General features: G+C 48.4%; 1 protein-coding gene across 1 annotated transcript; it reads left to right on the top strand.

Annotated features, from left to right (window-relative positions):
- Positions 1 to 556: 556 nt before the first annotated feature.
- Positions 557 to 13,815, top strand: NOB1 (NIN1 (RPN12) binding protein 1 homolog). Its single transcript, XM_050773371.1, has 9 exons — positions 557 to 697; positions 819 to 951; positions 3,456 to 3,586; positions 6,120 to 6,191; positions 6,409 to 6,534; positions 6,629 to 6,829; positions 7,417 to 7,514; positions 10,707 to 10,851; positions 13,086 to 13,815. Exons 1-9 carry the CDS (start codon positions 635 to 637, stop codon positions 13,353 to 13,355), a joined length of 1,239 nt encoding a protein of 412 aa, XP_050629328.1. The 5' UTR covers positions 557 to 634; the 3' UTR covers positions 13,356 to 13,815.
- The last annotated feature ends 378 nt before the right edge of the window (positions 13,816 to 14,193 follow it).

Genomic DNA, 14,193 nt, shown 5'->3' with positions numbered 1-14,193 from the left:
TGGACACTTAGTCTCTACTTTTTCTAGTACCACTCCAAATCCAAGAGATTAACTTTCAAGGAGATACAGTCCTGTCTTTGTACATTAAACCCTGTATTAGTCTCATTTATAAAACTACTGTAACTACGGTGGCTCAAGCCTGTTATGCAGCACTTTGCTGTGATAACGAAATTAGGTAATCTGCATTGATTGACTTTTAACCATAGGAATATATACAGGTTTTACATTTATTTATTTATTGAAGAGATGAGGGTCTCGCTATGTTGCCCAGGCTGGTCTCACATTCCTGGGCTCAGGCGATCCTTTCGCCTCAGCCTTCTTAATAGCTGGGATTCTAGGCGCGCACCACTACACCTGGCAGGTTTTATCTTCAAAGGTAAAGAAGGCGCTAAGCTCTAGATGCTGAAGCGGATTTCCCAGGTGTCCCCCAAGGTTTGACCCCGCCCACACTTCTCTGAGTGTGTGGGCGGTGTCGCTGCACATGCGCGCGGGTAAAGCCGGGAGGTGCTGGCGCGGCCGCCAGGAGGCGCAGCCAAATCGTGGCTGCTCTTCCTGGTTCCCAGAGGCCCAGACTCGGACAGAGGAGCAGGCGCAAGCTCCGTGCGCATGCGCGTTCCCTGCTCACGCCGCCAACATGGCTCCAGTGGAGCACGTTGTGGCGGACGCTGGGGCTTTCCTGCGGGATGCGGCTCTGCAGGTACGGGGAGCTCCCTGCGGGACAAGAAAGATCTGGGTTGACCGCCCCTCTGGGAGTGCGTGGAGTCGGGCGGAGCGTTACTTGGTGCGGGCGGGTCTGAGCTGGGGCGTTCTGTCCGCAGGACATCGGGAAGAACATTTACACCATCCGGGAGGTGGTCACTGAGATTCGGGACAAGGCCACACGCAGGCGGCTCGCTGTCCTGCCCTACGAGCTGCGGTTCAAGGAGCCCTTACCGGAATACGTGCGGCTGGGTGAGTGCCTCTGCCCCAGCATTGATGGGAAGCCGGGGTCCCGGGCGCAGATGGCACCCACTTGGGTGCGAGTTGGGGTCTAGCTGCCTTATCAGAGCAGTAGATTTAGAGCCAGCACTTCCTAGGAGATAGTGGTAGGAGACAGGCTTCCTGGGTCTGGAGTCAGCCAGTAACTAGCTGTATGCCCTCGGGCATAACATTCAAATTTGGGCCTCGTTTACCTCATCTGCAAAATGGGAATAATAATTGTATCTGTCTCCAAGGTTGCTGTGAGCATGAACTGAGGAATATGGCAGTCAGCACAGTGTTAAACACTTTGCAGACACGCAATAAATTTATTTGGATTTAAAATAAGAGCTTTGATCTCTTGCTACTACTCTTGTACATTTCTTTTCAGTAGCTTAGGCTGATAACTGGATATAAAGATCTGCACCTGACAGAGCTTTAAAAAGGGAGTGCTTTTAAGGCATTGTATTAAATGTGAACGAAAATTAAACTGGGCGCGGCGGCTTACGGCCTGTAATCCCAGCACTTTAGGAGGCGGAGGCGAACGGATCACCTGAGGTCAGGAGTTCGAGACCAGCCTGGCCAACATGGGGAAACCCCCGTCTCTACTAGAAATGCAAAATTAGTTGGGCGTGTTGGCGTGCTCCTGTAATCCCAGCTTCTCGGGAGGCTGAGGCAGGACAATTGCTTGAACCCGGAGGTGGAGGTTGCAGTGAGTCGAGATCGCGCTACTGTACTCCAGCCTGGGCGACAGAGCGAGACTCCGTCTCAAAAAAAATAAAAAATAAACAAAATTAAACAATTGTCTCTTGGCTTAGGAGTCAGCGTTGTTCTCTTGTTGGGAATCAAGGTGATACCCAAGAAAGGCCCCTCAGTGTTTGGAAGTGGTAGAGGTTAGAGGCTGATAGTGGAGATGATGTTACCTCCTCTGTGATTTCTACGATTTTCTCCACCAACTTAGTAGCTCTGTGATCTTTGCCAACTTACTAAATCTTTCCCAGGAAATACTAATAGTACTTCTGAAGATTGGCAAAGGATGAAATGAATTAACACGTAAAGCTTTTAATGCAGTGCCTAGTGCACAGTAAGTGGACAGTAAATTGTAGTTGCTGCTAATGTCTGTTTTTTAGGAAATAAGAGCAGTATACCTAGTGTTCCTTGTACCAGTGTATTAGGAGATATCTCTCTGTTAATTTCAGGAAATTTTTTTTTTCCCCCAAGATGGGGTCTTGCTCTATCACCCCGGCTGGAGTGCAGTGACGCGATCTCCGCTCATGCAAACTCCGCCTCCCGGGTTCAACGCCATTCTGCCTCAGCCTCCCGAGTAGCTGGGACTACAGGCACCCGCCACCATGCCCGGCTAATTTTTTTTGTATTTTTAGTAGAAACAGAGTTTCACCGTCTCGGCCACTATTTGGCCAGGATGGTGTCATCTGCTGACCTCGTGATCCACCCGCCTCGGCCTCCCAAAGTAGGAAATTTTAAATGTTTATTATGGATGACTGGAGAATAACAGCAGTCGACAGCTGACATTTATTATGCATTAAGCAAGTGCTTTTTGTTTCCTCATAGACTACTACAATTACAAGTTGAGCATCCTGGATCTGAAATCCAGAATGCTTCTAAATCTGAAACTTTTTTTTTTTTTTTTTTTGAGATGGAGTCTGGCTGTGTTGCCCAGGCTGGAGTGCAGTGGCACGATCTTGGCTCACTGCAGCCTCCACCTCCCGGGTTTCAGCAATTCTCCTGCCTCAGCCTCCCGAGTAGCTGGGATTATAGGCACGTGCCACCATGCCTGGCTAATTTTTGTATTTTGAGAAGAGAAGGGGTTTCACCATGTTGGCCAGGTGGGTCTCGAACTCCTGACCTCAAGTGATCTACCCACCTCAGCCTCCCATGGTGAGGCATGAGCCACTGCACCCCAACTTTCTTTTTTTTTTAAAAGGAGTCTCACTCTGTCACCCAGGCTGGAGTGCAGTGGCACAATCTTGATTCACTGCAACCTCTGCCTCCCGGGTTCAAACGATTCTCCTGCCTCAGCCTCCCAACTAGCTGGGATTACAAGCCCCTGCTACCACACCCAAATAATTTTTGTATGTTTAGTAGACAGGTTTCACCATGTTGGCCAGGCTGATCTCCTGACCTCAAGTGATCTGCCCACCTCAGCCTCTCAAAGTGTTGGGATTACAGGTGTGAGCCACCACACCTTGCCCCAGCCAACTTTCTGCTCCTTCCTCTGCATTTGATAAGGGTGTTACAGTAAACCTAACTGGCATGAGTCTTGGTGGTGGAGAATACAAATTTCTCAACTGCGTGTAGGGAAAGGTCAGAAAATGGATGAAAGTGTTAAGACTTTTCATGACACAGTGATCCTTTCTAAATTGTTTTGATACTTCCGTTGTTTTGATGTGTTCTAAATCATTTTGATACTTCCACTGGTTATCCAAGGTCATATGGCTTTTTGCCTCTAACTGAAGATGGAAATCTGTTGTTTACAGTGACTGAGTTTTCAAAGAAAACAGGAGACTACCCCAGCCTGTCTGCCACGGACATCCAAGTGCTTGCGCTCACATACCAGCTGGAAGCAGAGTTTGTTGGAGTGTCTCACCTAAAACAGGAACCACAGAAGGTAAATCAAGAGGATGGGTTTTTAGAAGCTTTATATTGTGGGAACGATCAGATACACAAAAGTAGAAGGACTAGTGTAATGGACCCAGGGTCCCCATCATCCCCCTCCAGTTATCTCATAGCTAGTCTGTATTCATCTACACTGATCCACAGTCCTGAGTACTTTTTTTTTTTTTGAGATGGAGTCTTGCTCTGTTGCCCAGGCTGCAGTATAATGGCGTGATCTCAGCTCACTGCAATTTCCACCTCCAGCGATTCTCTTGCCTCAGCCTCCTGAGTAGTTGGTGGGATTACAGGTGCCCACCACCAGGCCCAGCTAACTTTTGTATTTTTAGTAGAGACGGGGTTTCGCCATGTTGGTCAGGCTGGTCTCGAACTCCTGACCTCAGGTGATGCGCCCACCTCAGCCTCCCAAAGTGCTGGGATTATAGGCATGAGCCAGCGTGCCAGGCCTCAGCCCTGAGTATTTTAAACTCAGACATTGTGTAGTATTTCACTGATAGTTATTTATTGGTATGTCTCTAAAGATCAAGACTCTCAACTTTAAAGCCATCATTACACCTACACAAAATTAATAGTAATGCCTGTTATCAAATATCCAGTCAGCGTTCACATTCCTCAGTTACTCTGTAAATGTTAAGAGTTTGAGGTTCATACATTACAATTGGCAAATGTGTTTCAGTCCCTTTTTTTTCCCCCTTCATCCAGGGTCTACCTCTGTTGCCCAGGCTGGTCTCAGAACTCCTGGGCTCAAGTGATCCTTCCACCTTAGCCTCCTGATTAGTCTCTTTTGATCTGTAGGTTTTGGGGAAAGGTTTAAATTTGGAAAATGCAAAAAATAAAAATCTATATATCTGTATATAATAATTTTTTAAAAAACACAATTCTTTCTGGCCAGGTGCTATGGCTTATGCCTATAATCCCAGGGCTTTGGGAGGCCAAGGCAGGAGCATCACTTGAGCCTAGGCATTTGAGACCAGCCTGGGCAACCCCATCTCTACCAAAAAAAAAAGGCTATCCAGGCATGGTGGTGTGCACCTTTAGTCCCAGCTACTTGAGAGGCTGAGGCAGGAGGATCACCTGGGCACAGGAGATTGAGGCTGCAGTGAGTTGTGATCACACCACTGCACTCCAGCCTGGGTGACAGTGAGACCCTATCTCAAAAAAAGAGAGTTTTCTGGAGGTAAAAAAGAAGGAACACTAAGTACGTGCAAGTGTTTTTTCAAACCTTTGCTTCCTTCAAAACTCTGACTCCTGTTGTGCTTTTAGGGTCTTACCTAGTATGGCTAGGTTGAAGAGACTGATAAATTTGTGCCTGTGCCCATTGTCTATTTCTAAGCCAGAAGATTTTAGAAGCCAAAAAGTTTAACCTAATAATAGTTCACTTTCAATAGTGTTGACAAACAATTGCTTAATCTTCTCTGCCTAAAGTCACCAAAACTATGGTGGACTCCTATTTTTGCACTAGTTGAAACTACCTTCAAATTTTTTTTAAGAGAGATGGGGTCTCACTGTGTTGCCTAGGCTGATCTCAAACTCCTGGGCTCAAGCCATCCCCCCACCTTGGCCTCCCAAAATGCTGAGATTACAGGAATGAACTACCACACTTGTTTTTTGTTTGTTTTTTAATGAGACAGGATCCTGCTATCACCTAGGCTAGAGTACAGTGGCGCTGATCACAGCTCACTGCAGCATCAAACTCCTGAGCACAAGCAGTCCTCCTACCTCGGCCTCCCAAGTAGCTGGAACTATAGGTGTACACCACCATGCCTGGCTAATTTTAAAATTTGTTTATAGAAATAGGGTGTCACTTTTGTCCATGCTGGTCTCAAACTCCTGGCCCAAAACAATCCTCCTACCTCAGCCACTGCACCCAGCTATTTTTTTATTTTTATTCTCTGATTTTTTTAAACATTGGATGTCAGCCAGGCACGGTGGCTCATGTGTGTAATCCCAGCACTTTGGGAGGCTGAGATGGGCAGATCACTTGAGGCTGGGAGTTTGAGACCAGCCTGACCAACATGGCGAAACCCCATCTCTACTAAAAAATACAAAAATCAGTGGGGCATGGTGGCACACGCCTGTAATCCCAGCTACTTGGGAGGCTGAGGCATGAGAATTGCTTGAACCTGGGAGTCGGAGGTTTCAGTGAGCCGAGATTGTGCCACTGCCTTCCAGCCTGGGTGATAGAGCAAGACCCTATCTCAAAAAAAAAAAAAAAAAGGATATTTTTTTTTTTTTTTTTTTTTTAAGACAGAGTCTCGCTCTTGTCGCCCAGGCTGGAGTGCAGTGGCGTGATCTCGGCTCACTGCACTCACCCGGCTAATTTTTTGTATTTTTAGTAGACACAGGGTTTTGCCATGTTGGCCAGGCTGGTCTCCAATTCCTGACCTCAGGTGATCCACCCACCTTGGCCTTCCAAAGTGCTGGGATTACAGGCATGAGCCACTGCGCCCGGCCAAAAAAAAAAAAAAAAACTGGGTATCTTTAACTTTGATAACAAGAGGTAAAATATGTTTTTTGTTTTTTTGAAGGTTAAAGTGAGCTCATCGATTCAGCACCCAGAAACACCTCTGCACATTTCTGGTTTCCATCTGCCCTCCAAGGTAATTTCTTAGACAAGCTAGGCTCTTCATGCTCTTTTCTGAAACATGTCACATTTCTGTAAGTTATGTGTTCACAGTGAACTAAATTTACATGGACCAATAACATAGTTTGTCCAGCCGTGTCTGATCTGACTTGTTTGTCATATGTGATTTCATCTGTAACCTGAAAGGCTACAGATGTATTTTCAGGTTTTAAAATTGTTTCTTTTGATTTCAGCCTAAATCCCCGCAAGAAGCAGAGAAAGGACACCCAGCTTGTGAGCCTGAGAACCTGGAATTTAGTTCCTTCATGTTCTGGAGAAACCCTCTGCCCAGCATTGATCATGAACTGCAGGAGCTGCTGGTGAGGCCTTGACTTTTGGTCTTCGGACGACAGCTCAACGTCTCCCCCACTGCTCCTGTGGGCTGGGAGTTTGAAAGGTCTGTTGATGTTTCAGATTGACAGAAGTGAGGATGTTCCAAGCGAGGAGGAGGAGGAGGCAGAAAACGGGTTTGAAGACAGAAAAGATGACAGCGATGACGACGGGGGTGGCTGGATAACCCCCAATAACATCAAGCAGATCCAGCAGGAGCTGGAGCAATGTGACGTCCCCAAGGACGTGCGGGTTGGCTGCGTGACCACAGACTTCGCCATGCAGGTGGGTAGGGTGGGCCTGAGCCCACGTGTCACACACGTCATCGGCAGTGGTCCTACCGAGCTGCACAGATGTACACGGAGCTGGTGCTGCGCAGCGCTTGTTTTCCTGGTTCTGGAAACCGCCTGTGCCCTTGGTGATTTTTAGTTTTGCTTAGAGGCTAGACAATCGTGATATGATGACAACATTTGTATAGTACATTAAATGTTTAATGTTTACTATTTTTTTTTTCTTCAGTGTATATAATGTCATGTGGTCATTCAGATTCTTAAGACAGGGAGAGACAGTTTTCAGCCAGCAATGAGTATATTTGCCCCAGACAAAATAAAATGTCCATTGAGAGAGCTTGCTAATGACAGGTCATGGAAAATGACAAACACAGGCTCCAGGACAGTGTTAGAAAGACATCTGAGTCTTCGTCCTCGTTTACACATCTTGAGAGGCCTCCCCAGGCTGAGTTTCCTTCACAAAAGCCAAGGAATATGGGCAACGCAGGGTTTGTGAAGTTCCCATAACTGTGATTACACAATTGATGTGAAAAGAAAATTGATGACAAGAAAATTGAGTTCTTCTTTAACTTGTGGTTGTAGAATGTTCTGCTGCAGATGGGGCTGCACGTGCTGGCGGTGAACGGCATGCTGATTCGTGAGGCCCGGAGCTACATCTTGCGCTGCCACGGCTGTTTCAAGTACGTAGCTGGTGACCTGGCCCTGGTGCCCTCTGTGGAACACACAGTTTCTTTTTTTGTTTTTAGACACAGTCTCGCTCTGTAGCCCAGGCTGGAGTGCAGTCGCACAATCTCGGCTCACTCTGAGATTGCAACCTCTGCCTTCTGGGTTCAAGTGATTCTCCTGCCTCAGCTTCTCAAGTAGCTGGGACTAGAGGCACATACCACTGCACCCGGCTAATTTAATTTCTGTATGTTTTTAGTAGAGGTGGGGTTTCACCATGTTGGTCAGGCTGGTCTCAAATTCCTGACCTCAAATGATCCATCCACCTCAGCCTCCCAAAGTGCTGGGATTACAGGTGTGAGCCACCGCGCCCAGCCCACTCTTCCTGTTTCTTCTACAGACTTATTTAAAGAGTGCCCTACGTTAATGTATGTTTCTTCCACCTTGTCATTCCTCTGGGGCCTGGGTTCTGTCTCCACCTGGGTGCCGAGAACTTGGGGACAGAGGTTGCCAGGGGCCTCCCACCTTCTCTCAGTGGCATGAGGTTAGGGACATGGGTTCTGGAACAGTGAGCCTCATTCTTTAGCGGCACATACTGAAACGTCTGTCCTTGGAATGTCTGGGATTTGCTTTGACATAATCCACAAGTAGAAGGAGTGGGTGGGGGTGGAGAGGAAATAAGATTGGCCGTGAATTGATAGTTTTTGAAGCGGGGGGGGGGGGGGGTGATGGATACATGGGGGTTTATCGTGTTTTGTCTGCTTTATACATGAGAGATTTTCTGTTTACAAAAAGAAGAGTACATGGGTTCAAATCCAGATTCTGTGTCCTGCTGCCAGGGTGATTTTGCAAAAGCTGATTCACTTCTTTGTGCTTCAGATTCTTTTCTTTGAGATGAGGTCTCACTATGTTGCCCTGGCTGGTCTTTAACTCCTGGCCTCAAGCAATCCTCTTATCTTGTCCTCCTAAAGTGGTGGGATTATAGGCGTGAGCCATCCACCTCTCAGATTCCTTTTTTTTTTTCTTTTTTGAGATAGTTTCCCTCTTGTTGCCCAGCCTGGAGTGCAGTGGCGCCATCTCGGCTCACTGCAATCTCTGCCTCCCAGGTTCAAGCAATTCTCCTGCCTCAGCCTCTGAGTAGCTGGGACTAGAGGCACATGCCACCACGCCTGGCTAATTTTTTGTATTTTTAGTAGAGGTGGGTTTCACCGTGGTAGCCAGGATGGTCTTGATCTCCTGACCTCTGATCCGCCCGCCTCAGCCTCCCACAGTGGTGGGATTACAGGCGTGAGCCACTGCGCCCGGCTTCGTATTTTTGTTTGTTTTGGTTTTTTCTGAGACAGTCTCACTCTGTTGCCTGGAGTTCAGTGGCACAGTATAGGCTCACTGCAATCTCTGCCCCCTGGGTTCAAGTGATCCTCCTGCCCCAGCCTCCTAAGTAGCTGGGACTACAGGCACCCACCACCACATCTGGCTAACTTTTTGTATTTTTAGTAGTGACAGGGTTTCACTATGTTGGCTAGGTTGATCTGAAATGCCTGAGCTCAAGTGATGTGCCTGCCTCGGCCTTGCAAAGAACTGGGATTGCAGGCATGAGCCACCACACCCGGCCCTATCAGATTGTTAATAAGATTGAGAAGGTGGTTGTGAGGAACTAGGAAGACAGTCGTGTCAAGGACTCTGTGGTATCCGGTATATAAGCAGCGTGCCTGTCGGGTGAACTGTTAGTTTCTTGACCACTGACCTCTCTTTGCTTTTCTGACTCTTGAGTTGGTTCCTGTGGTGAGGGCTGGTGTTCTGTAGGGAGGCCTCTGGGACCCTGGAGACCGCCTGGTTGGCGTGGAAGAGCCTCTGCCGCAGCCTTGCTGGTGGAATGTGGCCTGGGACCTACTCTAGGGTGGCATCTGCCACTCTGCAGGCTCAGGCTGGGTCTGGGGGTATCATGTAGATCCATCTGGTGGTGCCCTTGTAGAGGCCCATGAGGAACTTTATGAATCATCAAAGGTGCCTCTCTGGGTCCCCAGCTCTTCCACTGGGCGGGGAGTTGCCTGTGTGAAGCCTCATTCCCTGAAGGCCTGAGCATAACCCAGCACTCAGGCTTGGGGCCCAGCCCCGCCAGCCAGTGTGGCTCTGCCGCTCCTCAGAGTGGCCCGCACCTTCCTCTGAAGCTTCATGTCATTTTGCTGTTTCAGGCTCATGACAGTAAAGCTCCTGGCTTCATAAAATTCCATTTTCTCCAACGTCCTTTGTTACAGAAGCACTAAATTCACCAGATTAACACTCAATTCTTAGAAACACTTGGAATGTTCTTCATTCTTGTCAGATTAGCCCCGTGACTGCACAGTTTGCTGTACAAAATAATTAGGTCCCAACACTTGTTACGCCGTGCTTAGTTCACTCACAAGAGACTTCGGGTAAGGCATTTGGCTTCTCCAGCTATTCCACCCAGCTCTTGTGTCTTGACCATTGGGAACTGATGGAGAACTCCAGAAGAACAGGGACCAGGGCCACTGCTTTGCCCTGGTGCCTGGTTGGCAGCAGCAACTTCCTCCTGTCCAGGGTCCACTGTCACAGGGCTTAGAGCGCGTAGGCGGGGGAGGCCTTGGGTCTGTCCTCAGCACCTGGGCTTCGTTCAGCCACGGCAGTGTGTTTCCTGTCTCATTAATACGCTCTGCCGCCTCCAGAGCTGCTCCCGAGTTACCACCCAGGCTGCCATTTGGAGAGAAGGTAGCTCGTGGTGTGACGAGTTGCCCCTCGAGAAAGTGCCGTGATGTGAAGGGCATTGATTCTGGAGCCAGACTGCCTGGGTTTATCTGCCATGGACCAGCTGGGTGACCTTGAGCAAGCTGCCTTAACTTGCCTCAGTTTCCCCATTTGGAAAATAGAGATGGTGCCATCCTCCCAGGACTAGTGACGTGAACCCTACAGAACAGAGCCCGGCGGTGTGTAGGAAGGGTTCGGGATTCACCTAACTGCATCCTGCTTGCTGGCACGCTTCCTTACTCGCCCCTCCTGTGGTTTATCTATCCCTCAGAGGGATGCAGCGACCCTTTGCTGACAGCTTCAGTGGCCTCCATCTTTGTGACATGTGTGGTGCGATTCAGCCCTTCCCTGTTTCTTCTACTGAGGCCTGGGATCCACCTTGTACTCTGGGGCGGCGTTTGCTGCCTGTGGCTTTGGCACAGATCGTCTCCTTTTGTGTCTCCCAGGACAACGTCTGACATGAGCCGAGTGTTCTGTGCTCACTGTGGGAACAAGACTCTGAAGAAAGTGTCCGTGACCGTCAGCGACGACGGCGCCCTGCACATGCACTTCTCCCGCAACCCCAAGGTGCTGAACCCCCGCGGCCTCCGGGTGAGTGGCGCCTCTCCCAGTCCCCTCCCCACGCCCGAGTCGAAAAGAACAGAAAGGACAAAAGAAAAGCAGTCTAGTCATTTCTGCAAGATCAGGGATTGAAAGCCTGGGACCTAGGTACCAAGACGGAGCAGGGAGAATGCACACATGCCATCTCCTGAGAAGCGACCGGTCATTCGGGCAGTAGCTGTGAAAGGCGGCAGTGGTGGCTCACAAAGCGGGAGCTCATTTGGAGTAAGGCAGAGGTTAGATTTGTGCAGGACTTGAAGGATGGGCAGGGTCTCGGGACACCCATGGTGCAGAGAGGAACAGGTGTGGAAAGCACAGCACAGAAGAGAGGGCCTGATGGGTTACATGCGCAGCAGCTGCCAACAGAGAACCGGGAGGGAAGGATTGGAGGACAAATGAGCGTCATGCGTGGCACTGGCCTCTCCCAACAGTAAAATAGCCACGCATGCATGAAAACCTTTCAATTTTGAAATAATTTTCAACTTACAGAAAAGTTGTAAAGACAGTATAAACAATTCCTGGGGGTTTTTTGTTGTTTGAGGCAGGGCCTCACTGTCGCCCAGGCTGGAGTGCAGTGGCGCCATCTTGGCTCACTGAAACTCCACCTCCTGGGTTCAAGCGATTCTCCTGCCTCAGCCTCCCAAGTAGCTGGGATTACAGGCGCACGCCACCGTGCCTGGCTAATTTTTTTATTTTTAGTAGAGACAGTTTTGCCATGTTGGCCAGGATGGTCCCCAACTCTTGACCTCCGGTGATTTGCCCACCTCAGCCTCCCAAAGTGCTGGGATTACAGGTGTCAGGCACTGCACTCGGCCAGCAATTCCTGTTTACCCGTCACCTGGATTTCCCAGGGTTAATCATGTACCCACATCTGCTTTCTCTTTATACATGTACGTATTTTTTTCCTGAACCATTTTAGAGTAAATTATGCACATAATACCCCTTTGCCTTGAAACAAGGACTTTATCTAAATCAAGAAATCAGCATTGCTGCAATACCACTGTGTAATCTGCAAACCCAAATCCAGATTTTACCAGTTGTTCTACAAACTTCCTGACAAAAGGAGATTTTTTGGGTGGAGAATCCAGTCTAGAGTGACACGCTGCATTTTGTCATCTCGTCTTTTTTCGTCTGGGGTCCTTTCTCAGTCTTTTGTCTTAGATGACCCTGACGCTTTTGAAAACTATGAGCCCGTTCCTTTGTAGAATGTCCCTCCCCTTGGGCGAGTCTGGTGTTTCCTCGGGATTGGATTAGATTGGGGCTGTGCAGTTTTGGCAGGAACACCCCGGAAGTGATCCTGCTGTGTCCTTCTCAGGACTTCATTTCAGTGGGTAAATAATTAGTTGTATAATGTACTGGTGATACTAACCTTGATCACTTGGTTCAGTGGCTTCTGCTACCTTCATCCCCTGTAAAGTTATTTATAATACTTAATTTGTAGAAAGAGACTGAGACTATGTATATATTATTTCTCGTTGAACTTAACTAAAGTTGCCTGAAACAGTTATTAGAGTGATGATTGCCAAATGGTGATTTTCTGTCATTCCTTCCATGTTTATGGCCTGGTATTCTACTGTAAGGAGGAACTTTCCTTTTATTCCCATGTATTGATTTCTATGAGTGTGGTCTTGTGGATCTGTGTTATAGTCTACAGGTTGTGATCTGTCACTGTCATTTTGAGCCTCGCATTGTGCCAACCTGTGGCCAGTGGGAGCCTGTGTTCTTTTGACAGATCCCAGGTACTCTTTCAACACAACTTTCTGGCGTAACAAGAAGTTCCCGGCCTCTCAGCCGTCTCCCGCCTGTGCGCCAGAATCTGCCATTTCTCTCAGGAGCTCTGGTTTTTTATGCAGGAGGGTTTTTAGAAGTAAAGATCTGGAGACTGGGTGTGTCTCTTGTCCTGGGGTATCATTGCGTCTTGGCTCCAATGGACAGAGCTAGGAAATATATACACGTGTGTATAAATACACACTGGAATGTTTTGTATTTCTATTTCTGTATTGTCTTTAGCTGAAGGTACGTAGTCAAAATACCGTGCTCGGTCTTTCATGTGTGAATTGAGGTGGGAATCAGGTGGGAGGTGGCGGCATGTCCCACGTAGCACATGGTAGGCAGTCAGTTACCACCCGCTGTCATCTGCCTGCACCAGGATCTGCAAGGTCGGCTGCGCCTTGTGTGACTGTGGCTCCCCTTCTTCTAATGGCCCTTCCTTGTCTTATTTCCAGTACTCGCTTCCCACTCCCAAAGGGGGCAAATACGCCGTCAACCCCCACCTCACCGAGGATCAGCGCTTCCCTCAGCTGCGACTCTCCCGAAAGGCCAGGCAGAAAACCAACGTGTTCGCCCCTGACTACGTCGCCGGGGTGTCGCCCTTTGTGGAGAACGACGTCTCCAGCCGCTCAGCTACCCTGCAGGTCCGGGACAGCACCTTGGGAGCTGGGCGGAGACGCTTGAATCCCAATGCTTCCAGAAAGAAGTTTGTGAAGAAAAGGTGAAGTGCGAGTTCCCGCAGGCAAACTGGATGGGTGTTCTGGCCACTGTGGAGGTCCGGTGTCCCATTTCCCCAGCCGTGTCATCTCCAGGACCACCCGATGGAAATAACAGGTGGGCTTCACAGTGCAGCACTGCCCCGCCATGCCCTGCTGGGTCTGCAGGGAACTGGGCTGTCCCATGGCCTGTGAGCGTCTGGAGCACCTGGCCGCCTGCCAAGGAAAGGGAATTGGATACAAACAGAACAGCGCCCTGGAGCCAATCTTCGAGAAAGGAATTTCCAAAGGATAATATTTTTCTAGTAAATGCGGCTGCAAGCGCCTGTGCATTTTTATTAAATAGGCCAAATTTTTGCTGCTTAGGTCATCTCGAGGCTGACGCTTGAGCTGTGTGCCCAGAGATCATGCATTTAGATTTATCTTTTTGCCAGAAAATACAAGGTTATAATAAAACTAAGAACTACCATTTCTTTCTTTTCGTTTAACCTCTTCTTTTTTTGAGAATGGTTTCCATTAGTCTGGAAGGTGCAATGTGGTGAGCTCCCTGACGGCCTTTCACCTGGATTCCCTACGGTTCTGCCTCATCTTTTTCTGTACACACAGTCAGTCACAAAGTATGAGCCGTCTAGGAAAAGCATATTCTTTTACATAACCACAGTAGAGTTAGCAAATTCAAGAAATATCACGTTGGTACATTACTATTATGTAACATGACAGCACTGATAATCACCCCGTATCAGTTCTTTCTTCAGCTGCCTACTGTTCCATTGCGAAGAGCTATGAAACAGACTTGTTAACTACTTACTCTACATTAGCCCATTTAATCCATAGAACATTAGTACAG

Source organism: Macaca thibetana, chromosome 20 (genome assembly GCF_024542745.1).
Source record: "Macaca thibetana thibetana isolate TM-01 chromosome 20, ASM2454274v1, whole genome shotgun sequence".
Classification (NCBI taxonomy): domain Eukaryota; kingdom Metazoa; phylum Chordata; class Mammalia; order Primates; family Cercopithecidae; genus Macaca; species Macaca thibetana.
The sequence above is the reverse complement of the archived record's forward strand: the minus strand, read 5'-3'. Positions and strand labels throughout refer to the sequence as shown.